This window comes from Opisthorchis viverrini, assembly GCF_000715545.1.
Source record: "Opisthorchis viverrini unplaced genomic scaffold opera_v5_2, whole genome shotgun sequence".
In the NCBI taxonomy this organism is placed as follows: domain Eukaryota; kingdom Metazoa; phylum Platyhelminthes; class Trematoda; order Opisthorchiida; family Opisthorchiidae; genus Opisthorchis; species Opisthorchis viverrini.
Window position 1 is genome coordinate 4,887,784 of NW_008751658.1, and position 17,524 is coordinate 4,905,307.

Sequence of the window (17,524 nt, forward strand, 5' to 3'; positions counted from 1 at the left end):
TACTATTGGGCGAATAGATTTCTCCTTTGCAATAGTTGTCTGATATCCTAGCGCTTGGGACAAAGTTGGTCCAGTTGGGACTAAGATAAGTGGCTGTTCGCATAGAACACCTGCTGTTTTCATTCATTCCTCTCTTAGAAACGCGTTGTGCTAAATCCGCGAGGTACCGTTTGTTCCCAGAGGATGTTTTAAACCACGAGATCATTTGCACAACTAGAGAAAGATAATTGTGATGCAAAACAATGTACGAGAACCATTCGTTCAGCCATAAGTGCTAGATGAATCAACTCCTGACTTCGGTCGATCATCACATTGGATCCCAGGGAAGTTTGTTCCAATGGCACGATGCATGCTGACTTGTATCGACCAGGAGTGCACTTATTTTATTGCCTTTGCTGTCATCATCCATTATGTCACAATTCCACACATGCTAGTCGTAGAGCATGAGCATGTGCATGTTAGTGTATAAAGGAATTCACGTTTCCTTCCATAACATCCTTATGCGTCCTCTTACAAGCTTTTATTATTGACACCGTCCGTTTCAGAGGGCAATGCAGATGAAGCACTTGGACCTTTGGCAACTGTGGACGTCCCCGTTAAGCTCAAGAAGCGTGCCCGTGACAAGGTGAAGCGTTCGAAGGACATACCAGCCACTATCCCATTCGAATTTGAGAAACTGCGATGCACCGACCTATCCACACCAATTATTGAGGGTTCGAATGTGGAGCTCGTCGCACGATTTCCAACGTTTGGTCTAGACTACGATGAAAATGACTTTCAGTGGTTGGTAGATGGGAAGGCGGTCAGTAGTGCGGGACCACTGGTGCGAGTTGATACAGATCCAAACCAAGGGCACGTTTCCCTGGTTATTCCAAACATCCAGCCGGAGCATGAAGGAATATACAGTATACGCTTTTCAGACAATGCGCGAAAACGCATCCAAGATAATGTCCCAGCTAATCTTCCTATGGGCGACTTGTCTAAAGCACTGGTGTTCCCACCATTGGTTATTCTCAAAAAACAACAAACATCGCAAGCTATGGGCTACTCGGAAAGATGGCAGCCATCCAACTGTCGACCGTCCGCTTTTGATAGAGAATTACCGCCGTCCACGTCAATCAAAGAGGGAGAACATGCTAAACTAGAAGCTCGACTTGGTAGAAATCATGAAATATTTGGTCACGAATGGCTTGTGAACGGAAAGCCAATACTGGTAAGTTTCCTTCCAGGGAACTATCAGTTGGACCGTACAATAAACCAGTTCTGACACCTTTATTCGGAAATACTAAGTAGTTCTAGGCAAGCTGCATCCGTATTTCCCTCTCTACCATGCGACCCCAAATTGTGGGAAACAAAGGTTCTTCCTCAAGGGTTTCAATAATACCATTCAGAATAAGGAAGTCCGGAAGTAGATAGAATCTTTGATACCCGGGGAAAACACTGGTTAAACCAACGGATGCCTGTACAGCTGATAAAACACAGTAGTTTTGCGCAGGGTTGAATGTGGTTTCACTTCGAAGCTGATGAAGCTAATGTGAAGCCGGGGAAATTTGTACACGACCTCTGAAAACCACGAACCAACGTAAGAATCATGATTACAATTACCAACGTCAGTTGTCTTTCATGTTGACACAGACATCGGAGCTAGCGCGCCGGCTTCCGCATAGCGGGCACATAAGTGCACCTATCTCAGTGGGACTCAGTACAACAGAAAACTAACCGCAGGTGTCACACACACGCGTGAATCCTGCGAATACTTATACCCTTTAGGCTGCCACATTAGTAAACATCCCAACTGCCATTCCCTGAGAGCTGTGGACTAAATGTCGAGTTCATAACATGAAGTAATACAGGCGTACACGCGGCTATTTTTTTGTGGTGGAGTTTCAGCTGATTTCTCTAAAGGTGATTAGTCCGAAATGGCAAACGAAATTTTAGGGAAAGGGTCATTTGGTGTGGATTGGTGATGGTTAAATTTTGTGGTTCGGTTTTTCACTGAACTATTACTGAGTTCTCAGATGCGTCTTTCCCCAGTGTTTCAATGGTGAATTCCAGGTATCTCAATAAGCGAACGTCTGATGGACAAAAAAGGGATTTCAATTTGAGCTAATTAGCTGAGGTAAGTGGACATATAAATGGTACTGCAGGTTTTCCAGTCCAAACCCCTGGAAGTTGATTATCTGCCCCACCAATTCTATAGGCGATACTGCATAAGGGCATAACTACAAGTGTTCACTCAATCCTAATGCAAACGGTGAGCTCTCAGTGCTGGAAAATCCGTAGCGTTTTTGCTAATCTAAAGCCTAGGATGGTTTGTCTTTATATAACATTTTGGGAGTAATTAACTTATCGTTGAACATGTACACTCATCACATGACGACAGCGATGATAGTTACTCCAACTGTTCTATTATTTCTGAAAAAAATTGCAGCCAGAATTTACTTCGGACTACACGATATGGCGTGCGGACAACTTGCTTGCACTCACAATTCCAAGAATGCGGCGCGATTTGGCCGGCATATACGAGTTACGTGTCTTTGGTGAACAAGACTTGTATACGACTAGCACCGAACTGATTGTGGAGCCATCGAGAGCAAAAACCTCCAGCTATAAGCTCACGTATGTTGAATTTTTTGTAACACAATTTGTGAGGTTATGGTTCAAAGCGATTGTATCTTACTATGTTTAAATACATTCGGGCATCAGCGTGAACTATGATCTGGAAATAGAGTACTCAAATTTATCCCACAGAGCCTAAGTGGTCGCGAGGAGAACGGCACGCTTCGGTATATTTCTTGCTTCCTGAAGTTGTAGAATGCACGCAGTCGCGGCTCATTCCACTCTATACGGACGTGCCTTTCACAAGCAGAATTCCTGTATAGGATGAAACCCTGATTGTAATTTCGAACTATGGGATATTTACGAAGACTGCGTCAGAAGAACAAGCAAACAATCATATGGTGTGATGGAATCATTAGTGGTGTTTTATACCTTGCAGGGCAGTCAGACAGCTAATGAGACGTCCGTGGATGGATGGCAGAGGGTTTGAATTCTTTATCGGAAGGCTGTGGGCTTAAAACTCAACACAGACTCGTGGACATTAGTAATCCCAAATAAGGATTTAACAGCTGCACGCCTCTCGGATTTTAAGCATAGTTGCAGAAATGAATACCGATATCTATGTTATTCGGAATGATATACACCACACGCGTGCAGCTGATATCTGAAGTCCAACAACCAGTCAAAATGCAACAGTGCCTGTCAGCCATCTTCCTGTAGCATTCCAGTCTGCCTAACAAGTGTCCTAGTGATGTAGTTCTACGCACTTTTCGTTTGATTCATTAATTGAACCCAAACGGTAATAGAGCATTATCAACATTCGGGCTAAAACATACAGTCTCTCAACAAGTCGGAAAAATTGGGATTGAAGACTGAAATTAGTGTTTGTGTATGACTCCTTTAATAAAGGTAATAGGACGATAACAACCATGTGAAGGTTGTATCAACACACCCATTACAAGTTATGTAGTGAATTTATGATCATTCTGACGCTCGAAGCTGTGTCAATCCTCCAACATTTCGTATGCAACCGTGGGTTATTGGAATAGCCTGTTATTTATTATGTACGAATAACACTAGTTATTTATTGACGAAAAAAGATAAAAGTTTACAGGGAAAGTTTCGAAAAGGATTGACGGGCAAAAAGACCTTAGGAAGCATCAAAAAGACAGTAGCTTAAAATTGCTGTTGCTGTTGATGACTTGTACCAAACAGCGACACAGTCTTTGTGTGACAATGAACGCATTTAGCATTTTGCTAAAATGCTGCTATGTTGTTCAGAATTTTCCAGTCTCATAAATTTTGATAATTAATCTAATTAACGGTTGGTGCCTCATTTAGTAAACCGATTCGGTCAGATTTTATTGTAACTGGTCAGCAGCCCTCACGAAAAACCCAGTTCCTCGAAAATGAATTTCTCAGAGGAGAGTACCATACAGTGTGGAACTACTTCAACGTGCACATTAGTTGTAAGAAGAATTAAGGATAGCTCCAAGACTTCGAACGTTTGGGTTACTCTACCAAATCGGTGTATTTTCCACCAAGAGGACCTTTGCTTTCCAGTAGCAAATAGTTTGTGCCAATGATTTCTGGTCTTTCATATTACATCACTAAATAGGCTTCACAATGCGGTGGAGTGTGATTCGGTAACCGGAGACAATTCGTTGTCATCGTTATGTTGAAAATGAAAAGTGCTCTGCACCCAACTTTGCGAAATTTTATCCCCAAGATTGGTCATCATCATTATTCATCATCACCATCATATTAATCCGATCTTGACCTTTCAGTTCTGCTGATGGATTAAAGCCATTGTTCACCAAACGACTACAGGACTACGAAGTTGATGTCGGTGACTGCGTACGCTTTACTGCACGTGTTATGGCAGAACCGCCAGCAGTCATTGTGTGGTAAGTCTGTCTTTGTGAATTCTATTCCATCTTCTACGAAGCTAAATCATTCGGCATCCCCTGGAGGAATAGTGATCCAGACGTATCTGCAGTTTTGACCCTTGAAGAAGATACACCTCTAACGGTTACCCAGAGAAATCTATCAACGTCCACAGACGCCACGTCATAAGCGGGAGTCTGACTACGTATTGAAAAAAGAAAGCCTACCTATCAGACTGCAGTTTAATGGAGATCGCCTAAACACAGCCATACGATACGAATTACGTACTGTACCCGGTCTTACGTACCCAGCCGTCCAACTAATCCTAATCTCACCAACCAGACAAGTCAATCTCCGATGTGAACCGCGGGTTGGTCCTAGTCCCCCTACCACACGCATTGTCTACCAGCTCCCATGCAGTTACGGTGATATACAAAATAGCAGAACGGATACAAGCCTACGCGGACGTGCTTCAGAAAAGTCACCTCACCAGTTGAGTCAGATGACTAGCCGATCAATCGAGGACCTTCAATCTGAGACCCGAAAACCCGTCTCATTGATCACCAAAAACTTTCTATTCGCTGAAACTATGGCGCTGTTCAGAATTTACTCCTCAATGTCAGGTCACAATGATTAGCTTTCACTGTGACCGAACCGACACAGCTGGTGCGTACAAAGGACCTTGACACAAGCTGTCACTTCGCCTCGAAGGGGACCTGATTGACCCACCATACGATTGGCTACGTCCAACTGATTTATTGTTACTTATTCCTAATTGCAATATAAAATTGATGGTTTTTGTTATTGCAGCTGCAGAGATAAAGGTGAAATGTGGGTACTCCATAGCCTTTATCTTCAGGTAGATGTACTTTGCTGTTATTTTAAATTTTGTGCGCACGATGAACAAGACTGTGTCAGTTTTAGAGAAGAGCATTCACGACAAAGGCGGTGCAAATTTATATGTACGCATGCAGCCACGAGAACGTTGTCAATTTTGGCGTTGACTTTACCTCATGAAAAACGGAATAACTATTTAGCTGCCGGTTTTACTTTTTATTCTAGTACTCATGCAATTTTTCTATTGTTATACGTCCATCTGTAAGGAAACACAACGGTAATATTGTGACGGGTGATCATCGAATCAAGTTGTTCAACGACGATGCCAACCCATCGCTCACTATTCGACATGCTAGGCCAGAAGATCGTGGACGATATTGTTGCATCGCGACAAACGCTTTGGGACGCGTGGACACAGAGGGTGTACTGCAAGTCCATGGTGAGTTTTGTGTTTTTGATACACCTAGGCTGGGCTGGTAGTCATTAGTCAACGGACAAGTTGCTTCAACGATCGATGGTTGCAATTGGAACGAGTTATTCATAGGTTGACTGGGATTTCACTGGCCGTTTAACGAGTGCATACTGTCGAAATTTCAAAGGTTCAATGTTAACCGGTAGTTTTAAAATGTAATAAATTATTGTTCTCGAGGAGCGCACATCTCTCTCTCTCTCGAAGACATGCAGCTATTGCTTCTGTTCAAGTGGTTAAACGTAGTAATAAATGATTCGCGAGAAGATTGGACTTCCCAGTTTGTTAGGCTGGATATTTTGGGGGCTTACAAGCGAACAATGCAGAAGGTTTTATGGGAAGAAACTACTCACAAGGTTGCTGGAAGTCCATGACCACGTTTGTACTTCTTGGGGTTCATCAGGTAGGCGCACTCCGAGAGTCTTTATCAACCTTATGCTCCACTTAAAGACAAATTACATGAAATTCACGAAATACACACCAGTTTATTTTCCTTCAAGATATCTCGAGTACGGTACCAAATGAAACATGGTACATACAGATTCATGGTAAATGGTGCACATTCATTTTAAAAGCCGCTTTTCGATTGAGTTTCCCCTTAGAATAAAGGTGGTGTGTAAATAGTTGTACTTGGAGAATTCCGTACACTTTGGGTTCAAGCGAAATACTAGGTTGAGTGAAAACCGTGGACCGCGCCCACCTGACGAGCTTCAAGTAAGGCGAAACCGGTCGTTGGCTGTTTAAGTGTTTCCATCAACCTTGTAAGTGGTTTACTTCATGAAAACACACATCTATACAGCAAATATCTTATCAATTGAAACATGAGGACGCCTTCGTGAAGCACACTCAGTTGAAAAGTGTCATAAACAAGATATTCACTTGGTATTCAGTACAGATGAGTGTAATACGGAGCGTTCTTAATGTACCTTTGTACAGCTCGCTCAACTTAGCTCGCCCTCTGGCGCACAGGCTGGTATCGTAGAACTAATAAGAAACGCTATGTACTTCCTACCGCTTGTAATTTGCGACTACACAGGTTTGTTATGAATATCGTCGTAGGCTCTTGTATGCAATTACATTACAGAGTAGCAGTTTTCAAAAGATTTTCTTGTAGCTGTAATTACAATTGCCTCCCAAGGCAGACTGCGACAGAAATACGTGTGTGAACTGCGGACGTCTCACAAAAATAATTCAGATACTTCATTTATATGCTCCCGAAGTGGGGCTGCTAAAGCGGTCTTTGCACTTCTTCAGCAGTAGCCTTTGGCCCCAAAGTTCAAAGCTATTTCTCCAGTTCTATCAATAAGTTGTATACTCTCTGAATTATTTTACGACATGAGAACAAGAAAAAAGCTGATCGCTTGAAACTCAGATTACGTTTTCGGCGTATGCAAACAAAAGATGTCTCTGTTTTAATAGCTAATGACAATTCATTTGTTTTTCGGTGTAAACCAGTAACAATTTTACGACTTTTTCATTTTTCGCTGGCTATTGCGTTGCTCGCGATGAGACTATTCCATATGCAAACAAGCTCGTCAGATGGCGGAATGTCACTGAAGGATACGTAACAGCAACGGATTGATTTTTCGTGGGCTGGTCCTGAGTAGCATTAGCGTTTGATACAATATTCAGTGGTATTTTCTAAAGCACCCCTTTAATATGTGCACACAACTTATGGTGTGTATGGCAAAGTTGCCTACGGGTATGCACGCCAACCTCAACAAATTTACTTACTTTATTTGACGGTTTAAGTGATAGCCCCATGCAATATTGTCTCACCACACAAATAATACGTAAACTGGAGGACACCAAAGTTGACCCACCCTATGGTTCTATTGCTAGAGGGTACAGATAACCTTACTGTGGTCGTATGTTCAACCGCTTTGACCATTTCGTTGGAGCATCAGGCGGTAAGACCTGGCTTCCGTTCATTAGGTAGGTCTATTAAATAGCAACCATGTTGAATGCGTACGTACCACGTACTACTGCTAATCACTATCATTTTGAGGGATGGAATCGAGAGTATTTTAAGAGCCACAGTTTAAGAGCCACAGAGTTTTATCACTACAGCCAACTATTCTGAAATAAAAATCAAAATGTTATCTTCTTCAAAAAACTCCCACCAGACACTGATCGCTATGTACCTCTGGGGGACGAGTTTGATGCTGCAGGTTCTCTTGAAGGACGCAAAGAAATTGGAGGATCGAAGAGAACTGGTGAGTGCTATGTTTCTTGACTCTTATCTCCTCAATATTTACTTGTGCGCATCGAGGAAGTGAAAACAAACATATGTACTTTCCTATGTTTTATTCGGTGTAGTCCATTCTTCTTAATGCCTTTCCTGTAAGTAAAACGAAATTCACCTATTGTAGTGAGCTCAGGATTGCGCATCTACAACAGGTCCGTCTATACAACGACTGCACAAGTGTCGCTCTAACTGGAACCACCGTACGCCCGGGGCTGTCTACCTAAATTCGGCGCACAATCTTATTAACTCGAAATGCGCCTGGGATAAACAGGATCTTCGAGTGGTGCTCAGCGCGAAGCGGTGTTCGTGTGCAAAAGCTTCTGCTTCCAGTACTCTGATATTCGACCGTCGGACGCTGATGAACGCGAAGATCTAGAAGAGAGCGCAAGATCCAAGGGCCTTGTAATGGGATTAAAATAGCTGCATTTGCAGATATGGAGAATATGGAGTATGCGGTTCAGATGCACTTGAACTAAATATCATTGTCTCCGTTGCCAAATGTGGTAGCATCTTCGTGCACAGATAAGGCTCGTTTGAATGTTCCGACTTAGTCTCCATAGTTGACCATCTACGTTTTTCATCAAAAGTAACAATAAATCGGTGAATAACATGGATTTATTGAAAGCACATAGCATACTTTCGGAACAAAATGGCTCGAGTCGGTTTCGTATCCAATCCTCCTGATCATTAAGTGCTTCCTTGTATGTCGTCTGGGTAGGTGAACTTACGGCATTAGTCTCACAGGGCTCCTGGAAACTTTCCGAGAGTCCAAGGTTGGATTCACGTTTCGTGATACTCATCAGGTAGGCTCAGTTCTCGAGTTTCCGGCAACTTATGTTTTACTTGAACCCAAATTGCACGAAATTAGCGGAATACACTTATTTGCATACCAATTCGGTATCAATCAAATGATAAGAATTGCCCTATACATCCCGGTCTATGCATCTATTTAGCAGTAAAATGCAGCGACCAATAACTAAGTTTTCGGTTTTCTCTAATATCATAAATGCATTCTTTGGGTAGATTAATCATTCCTCTTATGTTTCCAAGGGATTTTTGTCCACAGAAACGCCCTGAAGGTTACACTGAAGATTCGGTGGTAGGATTTCTCACCCCGTAGAACATTTTGCAGAATGATTGTGTGTCAAAATTCACTCGCCATAATACAGACTCAAAAATCATTCAGTGTAGACAAGGGGCATCCTACTGTACCATGGTCGTTGGATCATCTTTATTGTACTTCACAGGAAGTCAGAACACGTAAGTACGGACACGGGTGTATTGGGTAAACGCGGCCAAATGGTCCGCTTTCGTGGCAGGTAAGCAAAACAACTGAGTCACATATCCAGTCAACCCACAGCGCTCACGCGAGCCAACCAATCGGACACGCATCCAATCAGCCACTCAAGTCACACGTCAGATCGATGGCGGGACGACAAACGGACACGCACACGCCCTACATCTCGGACACACCGAAGCAGCTACTACAATCTCCATGCGGCAAACACGGATATAGTGCACTGCGTTTGCACGATCCTCAATCCAGATCGGATTCGGAACTCATCCATTGAATGACATCCATCGAGGACAGCGAAAACAGTAGGTCACGAATGCGTATGCGTCCTGAGAAGAATAACGAATAACTCTGGCAGGTAATAGTAACATCCTCATAAATCTACACCCATTCTGTCTTGCAAGAACCGTGGATGTTGAAGCCAGTAATACCAAGATGGTTGAAATTCTATACTCCAGAGTCTTCCTCTTCTATGAGACAGCTGTGTGAGTTCGTTTCAAGAACTGACACTAGACCTGGTTGGCCGAGCATTCTCACACTATTTTCATCAAAATTGTGGAGAATAGGTAACACACATACCATGTAGAATTGCACACTACCAACTCAGATGATTGGTAGGATTTTTGAAGGAGCAGGCGGAAAATATTTGGTAAGATTACTCCTGTATCTTACACNATTTGGTAAAATTCCTGCTGTATCTTACACACTGTTCGTGAAAATCTACCAAATGAAGAATGCTTTAAGCTGTGCAAGACAATTTAGTAATAAGCAGGTGGAAATCTAACCCCAAATCGTTCCCAACCTCTTTCTTTCAGCGTTACCTCGTACTGCTCCAGAGGTCGCTTTAGCTTCAGTGAGTGTCTCCAATATTGATCTCCGCTGGAAGCCTATACAGTCGGACGAAGGTGTAACTTACATTGTGGAATTGAGCAAGGATGGTGGAAAATGGTGGAAACCAATCATCACAAGTTTACGCGAGACGCATGCCTCAATTTCAGAGGAATTGGCATCCCCACTGGAACCAGTTCAACTTCGTGTTGTTGGAGAGAACGAATTCGGTACTGGACCAGCCTCAACACCACCAGTTCGAATCCCAGCTCGAGCTTGTATCCCAACAATGCCACAGGTAAAACCAGATATTGAGTTTGAGGAGGCTGCTTCTGTCCTAATCAAATGGCCCAAGGCCACAGCATCCATTATGGAACATACGCTACTGGCGGAGCACGTGATCAGTCCAAGTGCAATGCTCGGTCAGGTGTGGTATGCTGTCGAAGTTCGTGAGGGGGCACAATCAGAGTGGAGACGCGTGGCCACGAACCTAAAGAATCAGTGTTACACGTATCACTTGCGTCCAGGTGCAAGCACTGCGATTCGTGTAGTGGCGGCTAACCGCTTTGGCGAGTCAAGTCCGACACCAATCGGTTTAGCCCATTTGGACCCAAATACACTAGCTCCGAATTTGGACTTCAATCCACCTTGGGTATCTTTAAATCGACCAGTGTCAGACGATGGTCCCACATATGAAATGCAACCGCTGGGGGTGACTGTGCACTGGAAGCCAGCATATATGCCGGAGTTCTGCTCATCATGTGTTAGAGGTCTAGAACCAATGTACCGACTGGAATGGCGACGGGGGAGATCTGGAATGTGGCAAGCCCTTGCAGATGACTTGACGGACCCCGATGCAGGATTTCGTCTTCCTACAGATCTTGTTCTGGCTTTACAGGACGATGCTAAGCGCATGAAGGATTCAAGAAGTCTTGTTGCACTAAACAGTCAAGCCATTGAACTTCGCTTATTCTGCTGGAACAAGTACGGCGAAAGCGGACCAACAAAACCCTGCCGTTTGGTCGCTTCGCAGTTATTCCGCGGGCAACTATATAAAAACAGCACCGTAATGGACAAGGATTCTATGCAACTTTCGCAGATCACGGACGTGTTACAAGAACTGGACCAGTTGCCAGTAATGTCTGCCAATGATCGGTGCTCAAGATTACTAATACGTATCAGCTCGCTCAGTACCACAGAAGGAATTGGACTGAGTTGGGAAAAATTCACACTCACGGGCTTACCGAAAGCCTCAGGTGATCAACCACCTGAACCGCATGGTAGATACCGAATTGAAAAATATACTGCGAAACCTAGCTCACCCATGGACAGTCCGAACACAAACCAAACAGATTGGAAATTGGCTAGTCTTGATGCTGCTGTGATTTATGGTGAGGATTTTATCCTTGATACAAGGCCGGATAAGGAGGAACAAATTTATCGGCTGTTAGCACTGAACGAAACAGAAACATGCTCCATGTGGGTCGATGGTTACAATCGGATCAGGATTCCACCACTCAGTGAACTGGTTCCTGCAGCGCCCACAGACCTTACAATCCAGTGCGTGCCCGTGAATGACTCGACCATTTCGGCCGAAAATCACATAACCTGGAAACCGGCAAACCAACACCCTCTACTAGTTGAACTTTCACCATCATCTGAACTTGTCGAAGCTAGAGAGCTAGCTAATCCACCGCTTGATTTACGGTACCGCATTGAAGCCCGGTCAACCCTCAGTGAACTGTCACCATGGCGCCAGGTCGCAGAAGTTTATGGAGGGACAACAAGTGCTGTGGACAGGAAGGCAGAACCTGGTCTGGCATTGATATACCGTATCACGCCAATCAATCGCTTTGGTGAAGGTTCATCTGTGACATCACCGCCTATTCGGACTCCAATACTCTATTCGGCTCTGGAGGGGTAAGTGATAAGTCAAACTCGAATTAAATGACTTTTGTTTCGGCTAATTGAAATCCATTTTGATCCGTTCTCATGGAGGTTCTATAAAAGAAATTTTCCCTAGATTGTTATTGAGGAGGAAAGATAACCTTAATTGCATTTAAACCATTTAAGATGAAAACCTTAATCTTTCTGATATTGCTTTCAAGCTTATCGATCGATTCGTAGTTTACTCGGCCATCTCAAGCTGTGGCGCATGTCTACATATTTTATCGAAGCTGTGGCTACACTTGACTAGGTCCACACACCTCAGGGAAGATGTTTTTTGAAGGATGGCATCAAAAAAGAGTTACTCACGATTTGGCGAACTCGTTGCTGGGTTTACCTGTGCTGAAAATCTTGTAAGAACTGTAATCCTGTTTCTGCTTCTACTGAGACTCAGCATCCCGAACCAAGAACAATGCGTCAAAAAAGTGGGACGCCTTCCTCTGACAAAACTTCCGCTCGACTTACAAGTCAGCGTCACATGATGTGATCTGACTGCCTGGGTGAATGAATCTGTGTTCCGTCTAAGGACTACTGAGCATCTAAGCATAGGATAACTGAGAGAGTGAGCTAAATTAGTGCTTTACTCTACCAGAATAATCTAACTCTATAACAATGCTGACAGAATTTACCCGCCAGAGCAACACCTAGTCATCCACAGCATTTGGTATGCAGTGGGTTCAGCCAAACAGAGATCAAGAAATTGCGTTGACCATATTCATAAAATATTGAGTAAGACAATAAAACCACTCAGTCGAGGTGTGGACTCAAGCAAACTTACGACTGTTATGCATTTTTCACAGATTCACAGGGATCAAATTCCGTCGTGAGGCCTTACTGATTACTTATCGTCAGACATTAGCAACCACTTCACCGTCGAACTGACAGGCGGTCAAAATCGCTTCTGACCAAAAGTGATCAGAGTTGCACACGTTTAGGTAGCTTCAAAAAGTTTCCTTTCCTTGCGTTCCCGATCAGTTTAACCCAAAGGAAAGGCATTGAAACTACCGTTTTGTTTATAGCGATATTCCAAAGAACGTAATTTGTTGACAGTATGAAGAGACTTGGGAAATTTTCAAGATATTTCGTCTTGCAAATGAAATCGGCAGCACATTCCATGGAATGACATAAAAAACGAGGGATTCAGTTGGGAATCAGTTGTGTCTTCCTTTAAAACCAAATTGATGCATCAATGAGTACTTCAGAAGAACCAGGTGAACTTTACCGATTGTAAATGCTGACTGAATTTATGGTATTGTCCCTTTTCCACCCACTGTGAGAATGAGAAACAAGATCGACTGGACAGAGTGCGATACAAATCAGCTACCAACACAAGCAGTCAAACGATTTTGCTGGGCAATTTTGGCTAGGTGGCTTGAACGCAAGTGCGTTTATTCATGTGTAGGCTGTGACTGACTGAGTCTGTGCATTCGTGACACGTCCAGGCTCAAGCTGCGAATAACGGTGAGGAAGTGAGTTCGAGCGATCAATGCGTGTTCTATGCGGTGGCGCAGTGAAGTGAGAAACAAGCGCCTTCCACGCTGTCTGTATTCTGTAAATCGGTCGTCAAATTTGACTCCAAAGGTAACCAAACAGTCATCTACAGCCAGTTTTTCTTTCTTCATCCTTACCGAGCTTGTTGGACATAAGTTGACAAAACGACAGTGACACGTGGAACCACTCGGCCATCTGTCTACGGGACTTAAGGCTCCGGACCCTAAAACACTTATAAGCATTCCATCTATTGTCCAAAACATTAGTAGCAGCAATTTCATCTCGATGGCGACAAACTAGTGGTGCACCACGATTGTCTAAAAGAAGCGAATTGTATAACGGCTGAACGTTCTTAAGTGAAATCCAGCAAATCTCACTGCAATCCAGATAACCACCTCCCTTCTGAGTTCGACGTAGCACGTGTAACCTTCCCTGCTTGGTTCATAAAAAAAAGTCGGTTGGCATTAGCCGTAATGATGGTGCCTACCTGATAGCGAGTCTGAAAGTAGGCTTATTAGTTTATAAGGCAGGAATTGCCTGTACCAAGTTTTTATGTATGGTGTGGAAGGGACTGAAACCCCGCGTTTACCGGTGTCTCCAGGGTCCGTTATATAGCTAAAGCCTCCGTTTTGTTGTTGTGATTAGGGACGTGCCCTGTTCCAGCAGATAATTTTGGCACTTCTAGCTGGATTGAGGCAAGTACTTTTGAAATTAGTCGATTGGTTTCTTATTTGCCCAACGTTCTATGGTGATAACTTTGATCAAGTCAGAATGTCCTCGTGGAATATTGCAGAGTTAGGAATGTTTTCATCCCAAACATCTTTTTATATTAGGAGCTAGACTATTGGCTTTGACAGCAAATGTAGACAAATGACCGTGGAACCAACTGATGTGCATGTGATGCTTCTTCTCAATATTTCAGGTGGCACGCTGTTCGGGGTTCGATCCCGGGCTGCAATCAGTAGTTTGCCGAATTTGACAAAAAACTCCAGTCAGACTGTCAAAACCGGTCACATCAGTATAGCTTTACGCATACCTGCAGCAGTGTCGAGTCCCGATCAATGACTCACCTGTCCATTCAAATCAGAATGACTCATCCAAATAACAAAGGAGACGGCGACTAATCAGTAATTTGCTTGCAAGCATAATGAACCTGTTTACGCAACTGTATGAGAATGGGAAGATGTGATAACTGAGCCCTAACTCTTGGTATGTTATGAGGCCGTTGGAAGTCCTGGAATCACTGGTTTGATTCATGTAAAAGTTGTGACTCCATGGTGCTAACTGATGGAGGCCGTGGTCGAATTCGAATTTAACTATTTTCGGGTATGTGTGTGTACCATACCAGTGAAAGAAAGAGGGCTTTCGCTGCGGAGTTGTTCATTTTCACCAACTGAACAGTTACAGACTGTTGGATAGGGGAGCATCTTGTTTACAAAACTAAATATTCATCTTCTCCTTGAACGCGTGTTCCCGAAGTTTCCTGGATATTCATTGACTGTTACCCCAATGCAAGGAAATGCTACAAAGCGATTCCACAAATTCCGTAATAGATCTCGCTTTTCAAAAAACATGCAGCGGATTTACGAGAAGACACTACTCGCATGCCTCATCAGTAGTATCCCCGTTACACCAGTGATAATAAAACAAGCCAGGGTGGAAAGTTATAAAATTGCCTTAGATGCAGGACAAGACAAGAATGTTGGATTTCAAACATCAGCTTCGAAAAAGATGATTGCTTAAGTGCTAACCTGATTGATCTTTTCCCGATATCAACATATTTCCTTTTAATTTTCCTCTAACTTGTTCCATGCCTGTGGTGCGATGGTACATCTCAAACCAGGTAAATATCAGTATTTGTATAAATCTCATCTTTTACTGGTAGCATCGAATGCTTATTTTTATCAGCCCTGTATGCAAAACTAATAGCTGAAGCACTATGGTTTGAACGCCATCAGCATGAAATTGGTGAGTTGTACGTGACTGGTCATTCCCATTCCGAATAAGACAACCGTGCACTACCTCTGGGCTTCTCCGCACAGGTTAACTTCGTCTGACGGGACCTACGTTGAATATTCAAAATCTATTTACGGAATCCGTGTGTTAATCTGTGAAATTGAAGCCCGATTCCCTGTGAACACACCTAGATATTAATATAATTAAAATATGGTCAGGCACAACGAATAATCCCAAAGAAGTTTAGGTTATTAGTAAAACCGCTGTTGATTTTATGACGTCTTTTGCCGACTGTTTCGCGTGGCAGAAAGCGAGGTTAATTACCGTTAGTTAGTTATACATGCAAATCTCTGAGTATAAAATTGTCTTTCTCTAATTTCTTTCAAACCGATAGGCAACTGTATTCGGGAAACGTTCCAATTTCGGTTAGTATCGCTGTCTTATTGTTGTCATTGTCTGTGCCGCTGTTGTTCGCGCTGTTTCTAACCATACAAACTCCGTTCACATTATTGTGTCTTTTCGCTCCGAGCATCTAAGTTCGTTCTGTTGCATTTAATTGCGAAGCGTACCTGATACTCGTGGTTGTCCCAGAATCCTTCGGATAAGTCTGCTTTGCAACGAAGAGGTCTTCTGCGGACGGATTCGAAAGCTCCTCCATATGAATTATATAGTCAGTATTCAGGGGGGAACATCTCATTGGAGGGAGAGTAAAGTCTTGAGTATTGTGGACTAATGATAGCACTCGCCAGTTGGCCATATCCAAAAGAAAATTCTGCTACTGGGTTAATCCAAGCGGATACTGACTGGCAATCAACGATCTCAGTAGTTGATACCAGTGGCGGAGTTTGGTGACTGCCTTAAATAAACGGCTGGCCAACCTGATTGTCTAATACGTGTGTTTTCAAAGTTTAGGGTGTTGGGTTAGGTCAAACGAAGCCCACTGCTAATGAATAGCCAAAAGGAATTATTTTTTCATCTGGTGGGATGATAAGGACATTAGTGTGCATATGCGGGATTGGCTCATGAGAATGGTATTATTACTCACAGCGGGTTCAGCTCACATGGAACAGTAAACTGCACCTAGAACTGGGTCCTGCTTGAAGCCAAATAAATAGAAAACAATCCGAAAGGTCATTTTTCAACAGTTGGCTTTTACATGGATAGCCTTGGAGCGTAATTGAAGTTTGCTTCGCTTTGGATGATGTCTCAGTTTCTTGATATATACATCTATTGCAATACCGCACACGGACAGATATTATGCCATGAATTCCACTTTTTTTTGCCACAATCGAATATGACGATGAAACCTTTGCATAATATGCGATCAACAAGTGCGGAACCATTTCTAAATCCTGCAACCTGATTTGGCACCAAGGGAAATGAATAGAGTCCAAGAACAATCACAATTCAACCCCACTGAATGGGCTGGTGCATTCTTCGCTGGTATGCCGCATAGAATACAAAAAAAAGGATTTTATGGGATTGGTTAGATTATCCTAATGGAGTTACCCTTCGATCAGCGTTGGTGGGTGCTGCTAAAGTTTGGCTGTTCAAAACGCAGGCACAGGCTTGTACACATCAGAAGAATTATAGCTGGTCAAACAAATCACCAAGCATGTAACATTTGCTATTGAGGAGCAGTAGACTAGTAGTATAATCTTCCCACGCTTTGCTTTTTGAAGTTATCAAGTGAACCTTAATAGTCGATGTATATGAGTCATGAGAGCTTTGGAGTATCGCTATGCAAGCAATAAGAGATTCTGAAACGTGAAAGAATTTATTTACTATTTCCAGGGTTTGTTGGCCTTCTGCAGATAAGAGGGAAACTTAAATTCAGTGCTATCAGGGGACTTGCGGATCATCCCACTAGGTTCATTACAAATGTCTGTTTTCTATCCGGATACAATGAACTTTGTTCATTCTGCACTGGATATATGACCGGCGTGTAGGTGTAATGAGAAGTATTCTTGCCTATTTACCGCTGTGCTAACTTTACACTCTCCATGCC

General features: G+C 43.1%; 1 protein-coding gene across 1 annotated transcript in view; it reads left to right on the top strand.

Moving 5' to 3' along the window:
• The window catches only part of T265_12500 (hypothetical protein), a gene marked incomplete at both ends in the record, with an annotated part of 174,272 nt that overhangs the window by 101,234 nt on the left and 55,514 nt on the right, over nt 1-17,524 (top strand). Inside the window, 6 exons of the mRNA XM_009164024.1 lie at nt 546-1,213; nt 2,432-2,619; nt 4,347-4,466; nt 5,550-5,722; nt 7,879-7,968; nt 10,110-12,042. Coding sequence (XP_009162288.1) covers nt 546-1,213; nt 2,432-2,619; nt 4,347-4,466; nt 5,550-5,722; nt 7,879-7,968; nt 10,110-12,042 — 3,172 coding nt within the window. The remainder of the gene's footprint in view (nt 1-545; nt 1,214-2,431; nt 2,620-4,346; nt 4,467-5,549; nt 5,723-7,878; nt 7,969-10,109; nt 12,043-17,524) is intronic.